The 21,017-nt window shown below is 40.4% G+C and overlaps 1 protein-coding gene across 8 annotated transcripts in view; it reads left to right on the top strand.

Moving 5' to 3' along the window:
• HUWE1 (HECT, UBA and WWE domain containing E3 ubiquitin protein ligase 1) overlaps positions 1-21,017 on the top strand; it is a 129,775-nt gene that overhangs the window by 34,586 nt on the left and 74,172 nt on the right. For 7 of the 8 annotated variants that reach the window (XM_042451567.1, XM_042451570.1, XM_042451571.1 and 4 more), the window contains exons 5-21: positions 60-266; positions 925-1,077; positions 2,770-2,832; positions 4,300-4,377; positions 5,285-5,332; positions 5,427-5,495; positions 6,364-6,463; positions 8,213-8,313; positions 8,615-8,765; positions 8,861-8,988; positions 9,763-9,903; positions 12,946-13,057; positions 13,815-13,997; positions 14,087-14,188; positions 17,186-17,266; positions 17,684-17,790; positions 18,833-19,010. In XM_042451567.1, coding sequence (XP_042307501.1) covers positions 60-266; positions 925-1,077; positions 2,770-2,832; positions 4,300-4,377; positions 5,285-5,332; positions 5,427-5,495; positions 6,364-6,463; positions 8,213-8,313; positions 8,615-8,765; positions 8,861-8,988; positions 9,763-9,903; positions 12,946-13,057; positions 13,815-13,997; positions 14,087-14,188; positions 17,186-17,266; positions 17,684-17,790; positions 18,833-19,010 — 2,002 coding nt within the window. The remainder of the gene's footprint in view (positions 1-59; positions 267-924; positions 1,078-2,769; positions 2,833-4,299; positions 4,378-5,284; positions 5,333-5,426; positions 5,496-6,363; positions 6,464-8,212; positions 8,314-8,614; positions 8,766-8,860; positions 8,989-9,762; positions 9,904-12,945; positions 13,058-13,814; positions 13,998-14,086; positions 14,189-17,185; positions 17,267-17,683; positions 17,791-18,832; positions 19,011-21,017) is intronic. The other variant, XM_042451569.1, reaches the window with a different exon arrangement.

Below are 21,017 nucleotides of genomic sequence, written 5' to 3'. Positions count from 1 at the left end.
GGTGCAAGTCATTGTCATTGAGCCAGGTTGTCAACAGAATTTTTCCCCCCTTTTTTTAGTGTGAACTTTACCATTGGGTGGACCTGCTAGACAGATTTGATGGCATCCTGGCAGATGCTGGGCAAACTGTGGAGAACATGTCTTGGATGCTGGTGTGTGACCGGCCAGAGAGAGAACAGCTGAAATCTCTGCTGCTTTCAGTGCTGAACTTCACTGCCCTGCTCATAGAATACAGTTTTTCTCGTCACTTGTACAGCTCTATTGAGGTAATGATCTATAAAGAAGTAAGGTGGGGTTTGAGTGAATAGGAGTGCCTTACAACATGTGTCAGAACAAAATGTGAGGCCATTTGATGTGTTGGGGGAAGAATGACAGGGGTTGAAAAAGGTTCCCCCACTACTATTCCCAGAAGGCTTTGTCAGTGGTTGTGTTGACTGATGGATTCTAGGATATTTAGTCCAAAAATAATGTTTTTAAATTCTGTCATCCTCCCAACAGACACAGAGCCTCATGCTATTTCTATAAACTCTGAGGAATTATATTGTTAGCGGATAGGGTGAGGGAGATGGGCTCGACATTTCTGTTTAACTACTTAGTATTTATGTAGTTTTAAAAATATCAAGTGTTTTACATAATATTTAGTTACATTTTAAGAAGTATATAAGATTGTCTAGTACTACTATCCTCATATTGTTAGTTAAGGCAATTGAGGAATACTAGGTTACATAAGGCCAAATCAAGTTTTCATTTGACTTGAAGACTTCTGGTTCATCAGTTCATCTTTTATCCACAAACAGCAGTGCAATGGTACTACAAACAAAAGACTCTGAGTTCCATTCAAATGGGAACATTGAAATCTCTGTGATAATTAGGGTGATAGTGGTTTCAGGTATGTGTCATGTACTCTCTCCTGTTTTCATCTAGCACTTGACAACGCTATTGGCATCCTCTGATATGCAAGTGGTGCTTGCAGTGCTAAACCTTCTGTATGTGTTTAGTAAACGTTCCAATTACATCACCCGCCTGGGCTCTGACAAAAGGATGCCTCTTCTGTCTCGGCTGCAGCATTTGGCAGAGGTAAGCGGAATCAAATACACAAGAAAGCTGCTGTTCATGGCCTTATGACTTCCCCAGTTCATGCCCATTCTGAAAAATGTAATAGATGTATTACAATTATTCAGATCAGTTTTTGCGCACTCAGTGTATTGACAGTTATCTGAGTATGAGACATCTTTTTCATATTCATTCAGAACAGCAAGAAACAAGCTATCTAGCATGTTTTGATTAAAAAAAAATGCTCCCTGTATTTATACCTATAGACCCCAAACCTTAGATTTTCCACCTCTTTTTGAGCTGCCTGTATTAGCCCATCTTAAACATTGCTGCTTTGTATGTAAAGTGTTCCACAGATATCTGCCACTTGGATTATTCCCACTGCCAGAGTATCAAGGAAGATACAATACAGCGAGAGGCAGGATATAAATATTGTTGTTGTTGTTGTTGTTGTTGTTGTTAAACAGTGGTACATGGAAAACTTATGTCCCTTTCTTTATGTGCTTTTGGGTGTTCTGTCTGTAGCTATTGAGGACATGTGTGCTGTTGGATAGTGACTGAAGACAGGGCACAGCATCCTCAACCTAGCTTAATTTCCATTGGGCCTGCTCTTGTGGCCTGTGTCAAAATGCAGATTGCTTAAATTGGCCGGTGTGATATTAACAAGGTAGGACAGCTGGCACCTGGTGCAACTTACCTTCTGTTAAGCATTATGCTTTTGATTGCCATGTGGCAAATCAGCATGCAGAAGGGGAGTGTGACCTGTGACTAGCTTCAAAGCAACAATGTTTTTGGCAAATCAGACAGTTTTATAATCTGGGACCTGATTTTGTGATGAACACTTTAATATAAAATCGTTCACCACAAATTTTATCAGTAGTGTCAATAATTTTGGTGTCACCCGGTGTGGGTGGTGGTGATGATACTGCCTTACCCTTCCTCCTACGTGCCCAGGCCACTGCTGAGGCAGCCCTCCCCCCCCCATGTTTTCAGGGTCTAGTATGGCTGCAGCCACACCAGACCATGAAGATGCTGCTCCCCCAGCAACAGCTGCTACTGAAGGAGATGGCTTTGCAGCCTCCAGAAGACCTGTTTAGGATCCTGTGTGGTTGTCGGGCAAGTAGGAAAGTGTCCTTTCTTGTTTGCCCAGTAGCTGTGCCAGCCCCTCAGATAATCGTATAAGATGAGGAGATTTTAAAGAGAACATAGTTCAAGCTTTCTGTTCTTACCAGGTCTGTGTATGTTTGATGGGCCATTTTAGCATTTTGTGATGCTATTACGTAAATTTACAGCACCATATAAATAAAGCTTAATAATAATAATCATAATAATAATTTCCCTTAAGCATTTGTCAGGATTTTAAATGCAGCAGTGAGTAGAACAGGACAGACAAAAAAAACCCTGTGTTTTGTTCATTTTTTGTTTTTTAAATTCATTTTTCTTAAAATTGTAGAGTAATACACAGAATGAAATAACAGGTAAAGAAGAAAAACAGAAAACCTTTATACAACAGTTTATAAATAATAACTATATCTAACAAGTCTTTCTATATACTCATGAGACAGAGGAGACAAAAATTTGCATTGTCGGTTGTTCTTTTTTTCTCTATTGAGTTTAATCAAGATGTACAGCTGTGCTTTTTGAAATTATGTTCCAATTTTTGGTATGTTTTAGAGGTTTTGCTTACATTCATGGCTTTCCTCTTTTGTTCTGTAGAGCTGGGGTGGCAAGGAGAATGGCTTTGGTCTTGCAGAATGTTGTAGAGATTTGCACATGCTGGTAAGTGCCCTGTTTTGAGTTTTGAGTTTACCATTCTGCAATTGGTAGCTTGATTCTTGGCATGTGATGTTAATTTCCACTTGCTTCCTTACATCCTTGCCCAATTGCTAGTTTAGTACCTCTCACCCTGTTGTTATTTAAAGTAGCATTGGCAAACAGTTGGTTATCTGCTCTTGTGGAAGACAAATCTGGCTTTTGTAGTGGACAAGAGTCCAACAAAACATGGTATATTGGAGTTAAAACAACAAACACTATTTGGAATGGGCTTTCTGAAGGTTATATCTTCAAATAACCTTTTAGAGTAAGGAAAGGAGATATTGAAATTGTCAGGTTCTGTTTAGGTTAGTTTTTTTGCTAGTGTGTGCATTCTTACTTTGAGAGGGGGACCAATATGTGGTATCAGGACGAACATTTAGAAGCTTTGGAAATACTTGGATAGGATTTTGAAGTGCATTTTCCCTTTCTCAGTGTACCTAATTCTTGCCCCTACTATGATAATCTCTTGAACTGATAGAGATGCCAACTTGGATCTGTTACCAGTCTTGTTACCAGTCATGTTACCAGTCTACAGCCCCTGTTGCTTTAAAACGTGCTGGCATTGTCTTTGCTGCTGGAGGAGAGGAGAGGAGACCAGGCTACAGTTTTAACTGGCTGCACTCTGGAAGGAAGCAGCATTGTTGTGGGTAGAATTGTACATTTCTAAGAGCTTTGTTTTTCTGGATAATAAAAGGAGCCATCTCTTTACAACATAAACATTCTGGATGTCAATCCTTACAGAGATTATTTCTTGCCCTAGTGGATTAGTACTGTAGTGTCAGCACAGTTGCTGTCTCACCAAAACAGTGAGTTACTCTAAACCTCTGGAATAGGAAGTAAAGCATTTGGTAAGGCCCTTGCTGCAACATGCATTGAGATGCCCCAAGTAACTTTTTTGTAATACCTGTCAGGGTTCATGTGTTGTGAGTCATTTTTCAAAAATCCCTCCTTTTGCCTGAAGCTAGAAATTTCCCCCTTTACCTGCTACAACTATCAGAGTAAGCTTACACGGTGAGATGCAGAGATGATTGGTTTTGTGTATGCATAGACAGACACATTGTGTTAGGCTGCTGGAAACAACATGCAAACAGACCATTCTTTATTTTTTGTGCATCTCTGAATATTGCTAGAATGTTCTGAATATCTCCAGGGCTCCTTCTGCATCCTCATATCTACATACCAAAGCCTAACGTCTTACATCTTACCTCTTCCTGCTTCTACTTGCACCAGATGCTGTAAGGAGAGTTGAGGGTGGATTGTTTTGTGCATAATGATACAGACTGCTGCAAACAATTTCAGTCCCAGGGTGCATTGTCCTTTGAGCTGGTCTCCATCCCTTCCTTCCCCCAGTGAAGAGAGAGTGGCTTGATTTTTTGGAGAGAGTGCTTGCCATCTGGTTTGTTCTGATTCCATACTGTGATCTGTACACAGAAATACCCTCCCAGTGCAACTACACTACACTTTGAATTCTATGCAGAGCCAGGGGCCGAGGTCAAAGTGGACAAAAGGGTGAGTCTCCTACAGACTTGTCTTGTAGGGTTCTGTGGGAAGTGGGTGGGCATTGAATAGAAGAAAAAGTTTAGGATGTTGCTCTCTGTTCACTCTGTAAAAGAAATACAGAGCTCCATTCCAAATAAGTGAATGCTAAGATGGAGGAAGTTACAATAGGTATGCTGGCAGCCAGTCTTCCTATTCTCAGCCGCATTCAGTAGCTTGATCAATTCAGTTGGAGGTTGTTGCAGACCAACCACCATATCCCTCTGCTCTAGGTTTTGTGTCATGTATTTGGATAGTTTGCTTTTCACTCTTAAAGATAGTGGTGATGGGTTAGGGATTCAGTGGTATTGAAGTCCCATTTATTTGCCCTTTTATCTCAAGGAGTGTTTGTGGTTCTATGTCTTGAGAATTTCTCTGATAGGTCTCTTGTGAGGTACAAACCCTTCAGATGCTGTCCTCCCTTCCCAAGTTGCATGCTAGGCTCTGTGGGTACATTTCTGCAGTATTTACATTACCCTGAGCATTCTGGTGAAAATCTGAGTAGATGACACACTTTGATAGCATTCCCAAGTCAACACATCAGTACAGGGTTGAGATTCCCTCAAGATTGCAAGCTAACTCCTCTGTCTGCCTGTGGAGACTTTTGCTTCTCTAAATGCTTACTTTTTCCTGGGCATCGATTTATGGGGCTGTAGTTTTCTCTCACATAGGGGTTGCCAGCACTGTAATACATGTTATGGTGTATTTGAATTACCCACAAAGGCCAGGTTGATTGTTAGCCAAAGCCACAGTTAAATACTGAGCTTTTGCTCCCGTGGGTCTTCCTTAAACATATCTATGCCATGGTTGCTAGTGTGCCACAGCTTCTAAATGAGAGGTTGGATATGATTGCCAAAACCTTCTTGCTTTTTCTTCTCAGACTACCAGCAACACACTACATTATATCCACATAGAACAACTTGACAAGGTAAGGTATTCCCTGTCTCTTCAACAGTGGAATATTCAATTTTATATTGCCTTTTGTATTATTAGATTCTAAGCAGTTGGTTTTCTCAATGCAGATTTCAGAAAGCCCCTCTGAAATTATGGAATCCCTCACCAAAATGTACAGTATCCCAAAGGATAAACAGGTATGTTGAAGCAAGGAGCAAATTTGGTACTCAGTGTGTTACAGAATGAAGTTTCTGGTTTGATGTAAGGGGAGAAATAAATTAACTGAATTCGAGAAAACAGACAATTTAGTTGAGAATCCTAAGTCCTGTAGTATTTGGAATTCCTTTAGCATTTGGAATTATTTCAGGCTCGAAAGGGCACGCTATGAATTGAGGTTTCTAGATTCAGTTCCTATTGCATGCTGCTATCCTAGGAATGATGACCATCCTTTGTTTTCAGTATGGAATGATTGAAATGAAGGACCTTTTACATTGTTTTCATTAATGTTAGCAAAGGATTGATTGACTTTAGATGGCAGCGGACATCATCTGGAATTACATCCATGTCTTTGGAGTAACATCTATATCTGAAGCTAAATATGGGCGCTGGGGTGATAAATATGGGTGTCCTGGTGTTGCTTATGGGTTTTCTATAGACATCTGACTAACCACTGTGGGAATGAAATGTATGGATTAGATCTTTGATCTTGTCCAGAAAGGCTGATCTTATGTCCCTAGATGATAGAACTGTCATCCAGGGAAGGGTGACATTTTGAATATCTCTTTAAGGTTTAAAAACAACAAATAGACTGTTAGGATGTTGAAGAGATAGATTTGTACCCTACCCCTTTGCTAGTTCTCTTCCTAGCGTATATGGGCATTGGGGAGTATTCTAAAATGCAGCACGTCCAAGCTGAGGCAGTGCAGCTCATACTACTTCATTCTGCTTCATGGGTAGAATTGGAAGATATGACTGTTGGCCAGGCACGAGAGTGTGAGGGCTGTCTGGTTGTGGTTAGGTGCTGGGAACATTGCTATAGCCCTGTTAATTATTTTCTTCTTGTAGATGCTGCTGTTTACACACATTCGCCTGGCCCATGGTTTTTCCAATCATAAAAAACGATTGCAAGCTGTTCAGGCCAGACTGCATGCCATTTCTATATTAGGTGAGTATGACAACAGCTAGGTTCTTTTCAGTGGCACAGAGTTAAGCATGTATTAAAAATGCAGGAAACAAACAGCCAAATCTGTAAATGCAAACTGAAAGCCAGAATTGCCCCACTCCACCCCATTGACAATACAGTAACCGGTAATAAAAATCAGAATTTTGCATACAGCATTGCTAAATATTACTTTCAAGGATCAAAAGCCAAGGACAAATCTGTGAAAAATGTTTGAGACATTTACAGTTCAGCAGTGACACTAGCACTGCCTAGTATTTACTGCTTCCCTGGGGGAACCGTCATTCTGCTGTTGTTGAGCGCATCTTCTCCATCTTCTCTACTCTTGTTACAATCACCTCCACAATTTTATTCATTGTTCTGTATAAATCTTGGAAAGACAAAGACCTTCAAAAGCATCTTGTCATTCTTTGTTACATGAAAGCTAAAAGCAGCATGGGAAGAGCATTCAGAGCAAGATGTACCCTAAAATGTTGGTCCGGATTGGCTGGGGAGACTGTCTCCAGACAAATGGCCTTTTGTGTTCAGGAGTGGCAAGAATTACACTTTACCAGCAAATCTTTTCTTTGTTTCTGATGTCACTGATGTTTTATATACCAGAGTAGCACATTATTCAAGCCAAGAGTGGTTGTTGGTGGCCATCTTGTTTATTAGATGATGCTGGTACAAATAGCATATAAGATAGATAGAGAAACTCATACAGTACAAGCATTACAAGCTAGATATATCCATTAAATTTTCTATTTCAATTTGTTTATATCTAACAGTCATGGTCCACGTACATCTATTAAAATAAACAAGGATTCCTGTATCCATCTGCATTTATTAAAAAGTGTGATGTTGAAATAACTGCTTAATCCCCCTGACCCAGAAAATAGCACCGTTATTTAATAATAGTCAAACCAGTCCCATTCTGTATGAAAAAAATTAAAATTTTAAAATATCCAAGATAAGTATATCTATCTGCAATTATAAAACATTTTAGCATACTGTTCTTTATTTCTGGCATGAAATATGCATGTTGACCCTTCCCTCCCCCCTCACAACTATGAAGAAAAATGCTCAGTTTCTTTCCTGAAACATATTTGTTAGCCTCACCTTCAGACCTTTCTCCTCTCTTCTTTTCACCTTGGAACAACATCCCTAACAAACTCACCAACCTCCAGTATTATTTCCTGGAAAATGCCTTTGAAATTAAATTTCTTTTTGGACCAAAAGCACTTCATGTTCTGGCATCAGATTTTCTTTATATGAAAAACATAATTACTACTAACACAGAGTTTAATATTAATTTCTGTGTGCTTAAACCACAGGCCTTGAAAGTATGACCTGTGAGCTGCATGGAGTCCCCACCCCCATTCTTGCAGTCTAAAAGCCCCAAATCATACTTAGAACAAAATATGCCCATCAAATTCTTCAAAGTGTTACCTGGGAAAGAGTTATGTATTAAAACAACCCAATGGAACTCCAGGGACTTAATAGGTTAAAAACTGGCTAAAAACCAAGGACGTAGCTTCCTGATTGCATGTTGTCTGATATAATTGTAGTTATAATTGTATCATGGAATCAGAAATGGGCAACACTGTAGTTACTCATGGCTCAAACTGTAGAAGCTCATGCTTCTGAATTTTGAGTTGGATGCCATCACTATATCACTTGTTCAAGTGACACTTCAGCTATGTTTCTGCATCACCCAGCTCTTGCAAATTCTTAACAGTCTCTCTCTTTCCACAGTATATTCAAATGCCTTGCAGGAATCTGCCAACAGCATACTGTACAATGGGTTGATAGAGGAGCTAGTGGATGTACTGCAAATAACAGATAAACAATTAATGGTAAGTAACCTATGCTGGCCTGCCTACCTAGTCCATATTTGAGGAAGGAAACACAACTTTGTGTGCCTCACTTTTAGCTCCTTCCAAAAGATGTAGGGATTGAATTGGATTGGTAGGACTGATATTATCAGGTTTTATGTTTTGCTATTGTATTTCCTTGAGGTTGCCACTGCTGTGTTTCACATTCTTTTGGAATTCGTCTGCCCCTGTCTGGAAATGAGAAGCTTATTTTGATATTAATAAATTAGCATAAAGCTTGTCAGAGCCTACATGCCTAATCGCTCCTGCTTTTCCTTAACAGGATATTAAAGCTGCCTCTTTGAGGACGTTGACTTCAATTGTGCACTTGGAGCGGACTCCAAAACTCAGCAGTATTATTGACTGCACGGGAACTGCCTCCTACCATGGATTTTTGCCAGTCTTGGTCCGGAACTGTATACAGGCCATGATTGGTTAGTGTATCTGCTTTTCGGGTACAGGAGATAATTCATTGTGCTTCTGCTTGTTGCTGCTTGTGAACTCTAATGCTTGTCCCCCTATTTTCCAGATCCCTCAATGGAGCCATATCCTCACCAGTTTGCCACAGCACTCTTCTCCTTCTTGTATCATTTGGCGAGCTATGATGCAGGAGGTGAAGCTTTAGTCTCCTGTGGCATGATGGAAGCCTTACTGAAGGTAATGTGTGCTCATAGGATTGGCAGTTCCACAGAAGGAAGAAAACTGCTGCTAGGCTTCTGTTGAAAACAAAAATTGCATGTGTACTTCCAAGCATAGTCAAGAGAACATGAAAAACTAATATAATTACATATAAATTTCTTCTTCTTCACCTCAGTACCTGTATCCATCTCACTGCTGATTCTTCTAGAATGGCTTTCATTCCATTAAATAAAAGGCTAGAAAATCTTGAATACTAGTCGTATGAAGGGTTCTCCCCACAGTGTTTAATTTGAGACACTCTTTGGTTTGGAACTTTGGGCTACTGAGAACAAGAAATTAACTAGAGTAAAAAAAACGATCCATAGATTCTCCTTGACAAATATAAAATATTTGGCATCATATCAAACAGGTCAGTGCATGTAATCTTAGCTTCTGCTAATGTTAGTTATTTGGTAGCTGCAAACATCAGCATGATTTTAATCTGATTGTGGCCAGGCTATACAGCATCTGGCATGCCTCTGAAAGGTGCATAATGTCATTATTAATTAGATTAATGAAATGCTGGTTAAAATCCCCAGCACAGGTGATGAGCCTCATTGCTGGTCATTGACTTCCTGGTTTAAATGGCATTTATCTAGGGCATGATGATCCCAACATTTTTCTTTTGGAACACAACTTGCAAGTGTCTCTTAAGAGCTGAGGATCCTTGGATCAGTAAATTTGATACATTCAGTGGCTTTGGGATATTTGATGTTTTTTGTGTTCTAATTTGTGTACCATTTGATCCCATAGGTGATCAAGTTCTTGGGAGATGAACAGGATCAGATCACTTTTGTGACCCGAGCTGTACGCGTGGTAGACTTAATCACAAATCTAGATATGGCAGCCTTTCAGTCTCATAGTGGCCTCTCTATCTTCATCTACAGACTAGAGGTAGGTTCTTTCATTTTAGTGTCTTGGCCATTCAATGTGAATCCTGACAAGTTGAGATCCTATTTACTTTTCAAATTGTCTTCCGCTCCAAGTAATCTAGATAAGTCTTGGCAATAGATCCCTTAACTAAAAATTCTTCTGCCAGGTTGGTAAATGAAGCTTGAGTGGTTAATGTCTCCTAGCTCTGTCCAGCTGGGTTCTCTGTACAGGAGCAAGTGAGGTCCATGGCAGGGAGGCAGAGATGCAGTGATGTACCCTGTCCTGTGCTAGATTCAAATATATGCATTTAAATGTTGGTAACTGAGAGAAAATAGTGATTCTGTTGGAGTACCACTTGCCTGCTCCTCAGTAGTCTCCCTTCCTGAGCTGATGAAAATTGTAGTGGGCAGCTGGGGGTCTTCTGACAATTGTGCTGAGGCCACTTTGGTAGGAGCAGTTCAGGACTTAGTATCCTCCATGAAAACCATGGGTCCATACTATCTGGCCTCACCTGTGCTACTGGCCACACTGTAGAACAAGGGTGAACAACTGTGGGAGACTTTGAGGCCACATTAGCCCCCCTGGCAGATTGTGTGTGTAGGGGGAGGGGGCCTGTACCCCACCACCACAAAAAAAGGGATTTTTGAACCCTGTGGGATCCTGAGGTGGACACATGTGGCCCATGGCCATATCCCCCCCCCCCCCCAGTTCTCTAGACCTAGCTTTCTATGTTGGTCAGGATGGTTGTGATCTAGGTTTGCAGGAACTTTTTGTAGTTTTTTTTTTAATGGCTAGATGAGTGACTGGTGGGATTTAGGCTCACAAGAGCTGTGGAACTCTAAAGTGCTGGAGAATTGGTTTAAGATGGTCGGTCCCAGGCGTATGGGTCCAGATTGATTTCTGACAATTATTGGGAAATTTTCTATTGCCTTGGCAAGTGATCTGTCAAAGCCCTGGTTGATTTTTGGAATGGAAAAATGCCCAGATTAGTGGACACAATGCCCCTGGATGTCCCCTTTCACAGAATGGAGATAAAAAGCCTACTTTGTGGCAGTGGTGGCAATGAAGAAAGCTTATTTCTCTGCCATCATTTTATCTGCAGCTGTCTGAAATGAGCAGGGGCTTTCTGCACTCTGCTCTTCAAGAACAGATCACAGATCACACGATAGCCTACAGTGAAGAATTTGCAAGGCACATTACAGGGCAAATCCCTTGGATCTGATTTGACTTGAACGCTGTAATACAAGTGTAGCAGATGTAACTTTGTTTCTTGTTTGTCCCTTGTTATTGTGTAGGTATGATTCTTCAAGTTGCCTGTCAGCATATGGTGACCCCATGAATTTCATAAGGTTTTCTTAGGCAAGGAATACACAGAGGTAGTTTTGCCAGTTCCTCCTTCTGAAACAGTGTTTCTCTAAGGTGTTTTGGATTTCAGCTTCCAGAAGCCCTAGCTGGTTTGGCCAACAATCAGGAATTCTGGGTACTGAAGTGCAAAACAGCTGAAGGGTTTAAGTTTGGGAAATGCTACTCTAAAATACAGCCTATAGCACATTGATGGTCTCTCATCCAAGTACTAACCAGGGCTGGCCCTGCTTAGCTTCCAAGTTCAGATGGGATCTGGTACATTTAAGACATTTAGGCCCTTTTAGGGTATTTGGGCACTTTGTTACTGGATTTCAGCCTGAGGGTGTGAATAGAATCCTTGGAGAGGTAATACCATGTGTGTTGGACTCATGACCTTCCTGGCTTATAGAAACTACTGGAGAGAGATGGAGTCAGTGGATAAAAGAAGTAGTGAATGCCTTGCTAGAGCAAAGCAAGGTTCCATCCATCCTTTCTAAAAGAGGCTGTAGTGAAGCCTTTACTAAAAAATCTTCCTGAATCCTGCCATACTAGAAGATTACTGGCAAGTCTTCAATACATCTTTTTGGATCTGAGTCTGGAGTGTATGGTGGTCTCTCGGCGCCAATGATTCCTGGATGTCCATTTCAAACTGGTTTCATGGTTATTGCATAAAATTGGCTTTGGTCACCTTGGTGGATGATCTGCTTTGGGAGTTGGACAGAGGAGGTATGCCCCTCTTGGTTCTGCTGGACTTTTCATCGATTTTTGATTTCATCAACCATGTTATCCTTCTGGGGCCCCCTCTGGATGAAAATTGGGAGCAATTTTATCTTGTGTCAGATCTGGCCATGGTGACATATACTGTACCTTGATTACCTTCCAGCTGGATTATAGTAATGTACCTTCTGTGGAAATCTTTTGGAAACTTCAGTGAATCCAACATGCTGTGACTAGACCGCTGGCTGGGGCTGGTTATAGGCAACACAAAACTCACTGGCTACCAGTGTTTACAGGCACAATTCAAAATGCTGATTATGATTTTTAAATACTTATATAGCTTAAGTCCATGCTATCTGAGACCATCTCTCCCTGTATGAGCCTGTCCAGGTTTTAAGATTCAGAGGGGAGGACTTTCTTGTAGCCTCACCATTATCACAGCTCTGGTTGGTAAAAACATAGGAGAGGGCCCTTTCAGTGGCCACTCTTAATCTGTGAAATTCCTTCCCATGAGGGACTAGGTTAACCTATCTGCTCTAATTCTCCTTGCTGGCAAAGAACTTTTTATTTAACAGGCCTAACTGTAGATTTCTTAGCTGTATTTTGTTTTAACTTGTGTTGTAATCTACCTTTGGTCCTACATTGGAAGAAAAGTGGAATAAATAAATAAATAAATATTGGCAATGGGAGAATAATACTTCCCGGTAGATAGTTCTTACTTTGGGGAAGGCCAGTAGTGTTTGCACATGCTGGCTGCATGCCTGTCTTAGGAGGCTTGGTTATCTAGTGCAGCAAACATGAGACGTGTACTGTTTTCTGTGTACCCCATCTTGTGTAGGCAGTGGTTAGTTCCATATAAGTCCTTTGCAAGTGTGACAGTACAGTACGTTAATACAATACAGAAATTAAATGGCTTTTGTTCGAGACTGAATTCATTTTCACAATAGACATCTTAAAGTGTGGCGTTGATGCATTGCCTTCCTTTTCTAACTTTTGTTTTAGCATGAGGCAGACCTGTGCCGGAGGGAATGTCCATTTGTAATAAAGCCAAAGATACAGAGACCTGCTGCTACTACTACACAAGAAGGTGAAGAGATGGAGACAGACATAGAAGGTAATTATTTCAGAAAATTATTGCTTTTACAATGAAAACTTCTGTAAATTACCAAAGAATGCTTAGATGAGCAAAACCCCACAAGACAGTCCTCCTTATCACTAGTGTAAATTACAGGACATACTTATTTTAATTGTTAATGCATTTTAATTGTTAATGCATTTCTGTTAGTAGCTTTGATAATATTTTCATAGAAGAGGGTGTTATAAATGTGCCATTACATAATGTGCTTCTTTTGGCTCTCCAGAATTGCATTTTGAAATAAAACAAATTATGTTGACTTGTGAAACGGAAAGTACACTTTGTGTCTTCTCTGCATAGGGAAGATGCAACAAATTTGAAATGCATAACCAGACTGGGTAGTGGAAATGGGGCGGTGGGGGGCAGACCATTCCATGATTGGTTGAGTTGATGGTTCAGGAGCAAGAGGGTTGTAGAATTCTGAATCACAGTAGTGTTAAATGAAGCTATGCCTCCTGTCAGCTTGTGTGTGTACAGTTTCTAGATGGAATAATCATAGTCCCACAGCTATCGCTTCATAGACATAGGAATGGAACTGGGTCATCTTACTTCTTCAGCTCCGCTTCTCCAATATCAAGATTTCTGTTTTAGGGGAAGTTAGCTAGAAACTCCATTTTGTTATCCCCATCTCCTTGGTATCAAAAACTTTTCAGCAATTGGTCTTGGGAATTTGGGGAATGTCTTTTGACAAACTGGTCAATTTCTGTCTTTTAAAATAATCCTTCTATGCCTTCAGTTTCAGATGTAGCCATGGAAAGCAGCCCCGGTCCTTCCACCTCTGGAGAGCAACGACAGGAAGTTGTAGTTGAAACAAGGGCCCCAAGTGCCACCACTCCAAGTAGTAGTAACAGCAGCAGCGCTAGCAGCAACAGCAGCAGTAGCAGCAGCAGCACAAATACAGTAGTCTCTCCCCGAAGTGGTATGTAATCACTTTTATAAAAGCTCCTGTTGTGTTGCCAAACTACTTGCCACTGACTGATTCAATTTCTTGATTGCTTCCCATTTCAGGAGTTCAGTGCATCCCTCAGCGAGCAGCACTTCTGAAATCTATGTTGAATTTCCTGAAAAAGGCCATCCAGGACCCAGCTTTCTCAGATGGCATACGCCACGGTGAGAGGTCTAGGGCTGTTAAGCTGAGGTTCTTGGGCCGGTTTTTCTTGGACTATTAGTTTGCAGTGAATCCTATTGACTACTCTCCTCTTCATCCTGGGCTGTACCATATGGCTTCACCTGGGCAATAAATCATATAGAATATGTTCCTTGTGAATTTTAATGTGAAGTACCACACTAATGCCTCTATGGAAGATGCCTTTGTTCAAAGGAATTAATTTCCAGCAGTATTAAACAAGTGCCTGACCTAGCAGGTGTTTGAGGAGACATGTAAAGAATTTTTGGTTCTGAAAGCTCTTCTATTAATTCTTATTTCTCTGGCTGGTGCAAAAGAGCAGTTCACTATCTTTGTGGTTATATTATTGTGCCATCATCATAGGCGGGAGTGCAAAATTATTTTCCATTACTACCATTACTGACTCTTCTTTCCTTCACTTTTTACAATTCTGGCTTGCCAGATATAATTTTCAGTATCTTCCCTTCAATTTTCTTCTTAATGGTTGCTCTTATGTAGGAGAGAGAAGTAGAATATAAACAGGGATGTATATGTACTATGGTGGTGTAGGGAAACAAAAGAGATGAAGAATTTGGTATTGGGCACAAATGTTTGCTTCCTCAGAATATCATCATTCATTTTTAAAACAGGAAATTGGTTAATATAGTGTGCTCACCTCACATGCGGGCTTGCCATCCACGGCTTTAAGCTTACGTTAAAATGGCATGCGCACCCTTGGAGGCGTGCACCCATTGAAACAAATGGGACTTGAACTCCCATGTTTTTTTCCTTACGTGGGGGGTGGGGGTGGGTGGTCCGGAACGGATCCCCTGCATATACTAAGGGCACACCATACAAGTATTTCTCAGTTAGCTCAATTAATGAAGTAGATGTATTCCTGGGCATTACTACCTGAATAGAAAAAATTGGTACCATTAGTAGAAATAGCATGGAATGAATAGGGATTGCTTCTGATAGCACAAAAAAGAAGAGTAGTTCAACATATTTTAGAAAACTTTGCATCCAAAATTAACAATATGCACATGTGAAATGAAACAATCTGGTCTGTTGAGCCATGCATAAGTTGAGAAAAACATTTTGAAATGTTGAGAGACCACTTGAAAGCTTCTTCCAAAATACATTCAGCAATTATTTTGTTTTCATTAGCTCCATTTCTTAGTTTCAATATGGTGGCCAAATGTATAGATCTATGCTTCTTTAACATAATGGAGATAGTTGGTGAGACAGGCTTATCTGCTTTCCCCTTTTCTCTTTGTTTTGGTATATCCATATGGGATTCTGAAGACAGCTGCTGATTACCTTGCCTGTTGTAAGCAGGTACAGTAGGATCAGCACTGGTGGCGCAGTGGTTAATACAAGTACAGTGGTACCCCGGGATACGAATGCGCCGCCTTACGAAATTTCCGGGTTACGAAAAAAATCAATAGGAAAAAACTGTTCCGGGTTACGAAGGTTTTTTCGGGTTACGAAAAAAATTTTGGTGCTTTTCGGCGCTATTTCGCACGAAATCGCGGCTTTTCCCCATTAGCGCCTATGGCTTTTTCGGCTTACGAAGCATTTCGGGTTACGAACGCGGCGGCGGAACGAATTATTTTCGTAACCCGGGGTACCACTGTACTGCAGCCACAATGTTGCGAGTTCGATCCTGAGGGCTTCAAGGTCGACTTAGCCTTCCATCTTTTTATTTGACCTTCACAAATTCAACCTATACAATGAAGAAATAGAAATAGTAAAAGAATTCCCATACCTGGGATCAAACATTGGTAGAAATGAGGACTGCAGTCAAGAAATCATAAGACAAGAATGAGGAGGGCAGCTATGAAAGAACTAGAAAAGATTCTACAATGGAAAGATATACATCTGAGCACAAAAGTTAGAATCATACAAGCCATTGTAGTCCCTATTACCATGTATGGATGTGAGAGCTGGACAGTTAAGCAAGAAGATAGGAAGAAAATCCATTCATTTGAGATGTGGTGCTGGCGAAGAGTACTGAGGCTCCAATGGACAGCCAAAAGGACAAACAAATGAATCCTAGAGCAGATCAAGTCAGAAACCTCCCTGGAAGCCAAGATGACCAAACTCAGGCTATCGTACTTTGGACACATCATGAGAGGGAAGGACTCATTGGAAAAAAGAATAATGCTGAGAAAGGTGGAGGGAAGTAGGAAGAGAGAAAGGCCATAGGCTAGATGGGTGGATTCTATTAAGGAGGTCATGGATTTTAAGGAGTTGCAAGAATTAAGCAGAGCAGTAGAGGACAGAGGGTCTTGGAGATGTCTCATCCATGGGGTCACAATGAGTCGAGATCAACTCAAGGGCAGTTAACAACAAACAAAATGAGTACACAACTTGTTGGGGGCAATTGGCTTACATGTTGTAAACTGGTTAGAGACTGCTTAGTTCAGTATAAAACAGTATAGAAATATAAATTCTAAATGCTATCAGTTAGACTACAGCAAAATTACATTATTACCTAGCCCAAGTTTTTATTTAGACACACTGGTGCAGCCTGACACTAAAAGTTTGTGTGTCTTCAGTCCCCCTTCACCACCCTTCCAATACTATGCTACTAAAAAAAGCCCATCTAGATGGAGGATAAGGAAAAATGGGGTGGATGGGGAGTCAGAGATATGTAAAAAGGCTTTATTAACTGAGCTATGTTTGTATTTATTGTTGGAGATACACTTGAAAAAGTATGGACAATAATTACTGATACACTTGAAGACAGGATGTGCTGTATAGTACTTTCAAAAGTTGAGAGATGGATTCTTACTGACCTCATAGTTTCACCCATGGCTAGCAGAACCTGAATAAATTGTAAACAGCGGCAGAATAAATTATGCAAATTTGCATAATCTGGAAGTTACAGAACTGAAATTAAGTTTAGAATTACTGGTGGAATATTTACAGGTCTGGATATAAGAATTTTATGTAGTTACTAAAATAGTTCTGTCTATTTGCTTTCTTACAACTTGCAGTGATGGATGGCTCTCTGCCTGCCTCCCTGAAGCACATCATCAGCAATGCAGAATATTATGGGCCATCACTCTTCTTGCTTGGTAAGGATATCTTTTATGGATAATAGAAGAAACATGTATAATCATATATAGTCGACTGTAAATCGACCTCGTGTATAAGTCACTCCAGTCCATAAGCCATACCTAACCTGCTATGGGGAATTCAATTGCCAGCTGGGGATAGTCTGGATAGAATTAGCTGTTTAGGGACTCTGTTTTACCATTGCCTGTGAGGGAATACTGGATCCTGTCAGCGAAAAAGCTGGTATGCTTCTCTGCTATGGACCATAGGCTGTGTCATTTTGCACCAATAAAGCTGATCTTATAGCAGTACTATGCCTCAGTATTCAGCACCAAAGTCTTGGGGAGGCCTAGAACTACAAACATTTCTAGCACAAGACAAAAAATGTGTATCTGTGAATGATTAACCTTATTCTTTTCTTTTCTATTTCCTGACAGCCACTGAAGTGGTAACAGTCTTTGTATTCCAAGAGCCTTCACTGCTATCCTCTTTACAGGATAATGGCCTAACAGATGTCATGTTGCATGCTCTTCTTATTAAAGATGTAAGTGTCTTTTTGATTATGTGTTTTCCTCCCCCCCCCCCCCCACACACACAGTTTCTTTCTTCATATTTGGGAGGCTGTGGTGATACTGAGTTATTCGCAAGCTCCTGTTGCTGCATTTGTCAATTTGTGGAGATACAAATTGCTTTATTTTATAAACGAGTACACTTGATAAAAGGACTTCATATATATTCAATGTCAGTTGTGCTGGGCTGTCTCTCTTCAGTACATTTACTATACTATTATTCATGTCACAAGAGCATGTGGAGAGGTGAGAGCCACCACATGCATACTGGACCCATGCCTCTCTGGCTCCTAAAAGCAGCCTTGAGTGGCTGAGAGGTCAGGGGAGTAGTGAATGCCTCACGACAGCAAGGCAGGTTTACACCTGGCTAAAAGAGGCTGTGGTGAGGCCACCATTGAACAAATCCTCCCTGGACCCTAACATAACATACTGCGGAACTATTGCCCAGTCTCCAATATCCTTGTCTTGGGGCAAGGTTCTAGAGCATGTGGTGGTTTCCCAGTTCCAGAGGTTTCTGGATTAAACAAGTTGTTTAGATCCATTTCATTCTGGCTTCAGGCATGGTTATGGGACAAAGATAGCTTTGGTCATCATGGTGGAATACCTGCATAGGAAACTAGACAAGGGGGTGTATCTCTTGATTCTGCTTTCTTGTCTGAATTACACCCTAACATTTGAAAATGCACTGAAAGATGGCATTACAGAAACATAGGAGTGACATTTTCATGGGGACATACAAAAGTTAGGGATTAAGTAATTGTTTTGAAAGACTTGAGAGCAGCACAACTTCATAGGATTGAGAAGAGGTAAATAATCATCTCTGTATAAGATAGGTATAGATATATGTGCTTCACTCCATCCTTCTTGATCTGATTTCCATTTTGGAATGTTAGGCTGTTGGGAAAGCGTCTTGATCTTTCCACATTTCACAACATCAGAGGCAGGTATGACTTACCGAAATGTTGCATGATAGTGACTATTTTTCTTTCTGGGATGTATGTGTATATCTCCTGACAGGTTCCTGCCACACGGGAAGTCTTGGGTTCTCTTCCCAATGTCTTTAGTGCCCTCTGTCTGAACGCTCGAGGCCTCCAATCATTTGTCCAATGTCAGCCTTTTGAACGCCTCTTCAAAGTATTGCTCTCGCCAGATTACCTCCCTGCAATGAGGAGGCGTCGTAGTTCCGATCCGCTTGGTAAGTATCTTTGATCGAGAGAGCATATCAGGGATTTCTCTCCTTGAGAACACCTCCAATGTACTTATGCAAGTTAGTGCTTGTCAGAAAGGAAGATTGAAGAGACCAGCATGTTAGTCATATGAGCAATCCGAGCATCTGGACAGGGGGCTTTCTACCACATCTGATGCTTCAGTCAGTAGCCATGGACCAGGTAGTGAGAATCTGTGCCATATGCAAGACGGGATGTTGGGCTGCCTGGTGAACGGTAGGAACTGCTTGCATAAGGAGGTATTGGTTACCTCCTTATGTAAGCTTGGGAAAAAAACACAAACCCTGGTGTCTAGTAGGATTTTATCTTGGGTGATCACCCTGCTATCCAATAGAAAAAGGAAAAAACTGACAGGGTGCTGGGCTAGACAGATTCTCTCTCTTTATGCTTCAAGCCACAAATACATAATATTTTCTGGAAGGTTTTTTTTTTTATGTCACCATTATCTGTAATTGTAATGTTTCTTGGCTCATATGTAGGCTCTGGATCCAGATGAAATTTGCAAGTGGTAGCATTTAACAGTTTGTGATGATGACTAGAATCCTGTCTTCTATTGTGGTAGACTCTCCAATAACCTCTTGATGAAGATGGCAATCTCATTACTGTTGTTAATGTGCTAGTCCACTGAAGGTTTAGACTTCTAGTTATATCCATGTTCTACTTTTTCTTGATGACTTCTCAGAGACCATAGTTCCCAATACTGAGGATAAAAAGTATGCAAATGTTTATTTTCTGAGACCTTTTTATTTTCTAATAATGGTGATTTCACTTCTGAAATCATAGTTAACAAGTTTATTGACAGTAAGAAAATGACACAACTGTGAATCTGAAAAAAGAAGGAAAAGTCCTGCTTGTTGTGTGCCTTAAAGTCATTTCTGACTTATGGCAACTCTAAGACAAACCTTTCACAGTGTTTTCTTGGAAAGATTTGTTCACAGGAGGTTTGCTTTTGCCTTCCTCTGAGTTTTCTTCAGTGGGTTGCCACGGCTTAATGGCAATTCAAACCTTGGTCCCAAGAGTCATAGTCCCAACACTCAAACCACTACACTATGTTGGCTGTCCTGCTGCAACTTAAAAAGTAATCTTTATTAATGCCATACTTTTATTGGCTAATGCCTATTTCTGTCATGAGTTTGAAGTAACTTAGGAAGGTCATAATAGGATATTTGGAATCTTGGTGACAAACAAAAGTGGAAGAAACTGCAAAAAGGACTTGAGAGATGGGTCACTGTTTTATGAATGTTGTGTTTGTCAATAAACATATTAGAGAAAAAGGAAATATGATGGGGCAAGAGGAAAGGATTGTCTTTCAGTGTAACCTTGTAATTCCTCTGTGCAGTCATGATTGTCTGATAGCTCTTGCTGCCTTGTACATCCATGTTTTTAATATTAAAGGAGATATAAATATCTTGATGCATTCTCTTATAAATAAAGTGCTTTTAATAAATTTCTCAAGGAAGGGGAAACGATGGTCTGCTACAAGAAAACCAAAGTCTTATGGCATCTTAAAGGCCAAAAATGAATTACATTCTGCTTCATGAGATGAGATGCTTACTTGCTGTTCACCACTATGATCTTTGGAATAGCGGTATATAAATAAAACAAATTATTAATTATTATTGAACTTTTAAAGACGTAGACTACAATCTCTAAGAGCTTCTCATGTATTAAACTTGTTAGTCTTTAAAGGCCCTGTAATCACTCAAGTTGCCCATTCTGATTTAAAATGCTACACAACTTTGTTTCTGCTGCAGACTAACAGGAAAACCCTTTCAGTAAATGTATTTATTTATATCCTGTCTTTCTATCAGTGATGCTTAACATGGGTTAGTTCTAAAATGTGCAAAAAAGCAGAACTAGAAACTATAGAGATACTATTCAAAAACTTCTAAAGCACAACATACAACTGATTCAGACCAAAGTCTTTCCCTAAAGTCTTTGGAAGGCTCATGGTAGACATACAGATCTCTTTAGGA

The sequence above is a fragment of the Sceloporus undulatus genome, chromosome 2, assembly GCF_019175285.1.
Source record: "Sceloporus undulatus isolate JIND9_A2432 ecotype Alabama chromosome 2, SceUnd_v1.1, whole genome shotgun sequence".
NCBI lineage: Eukaryota > Metazoa > Chordata > Lepidosauria > Squamata > Phrynosomatidae > Sceloporus > Sceloporus undulatus.
The sequence above is the reverse complement of the archived record's forward strand: the minus strand, read 5'-3'. Positions and strand labels throughout refer to the sequence as shown.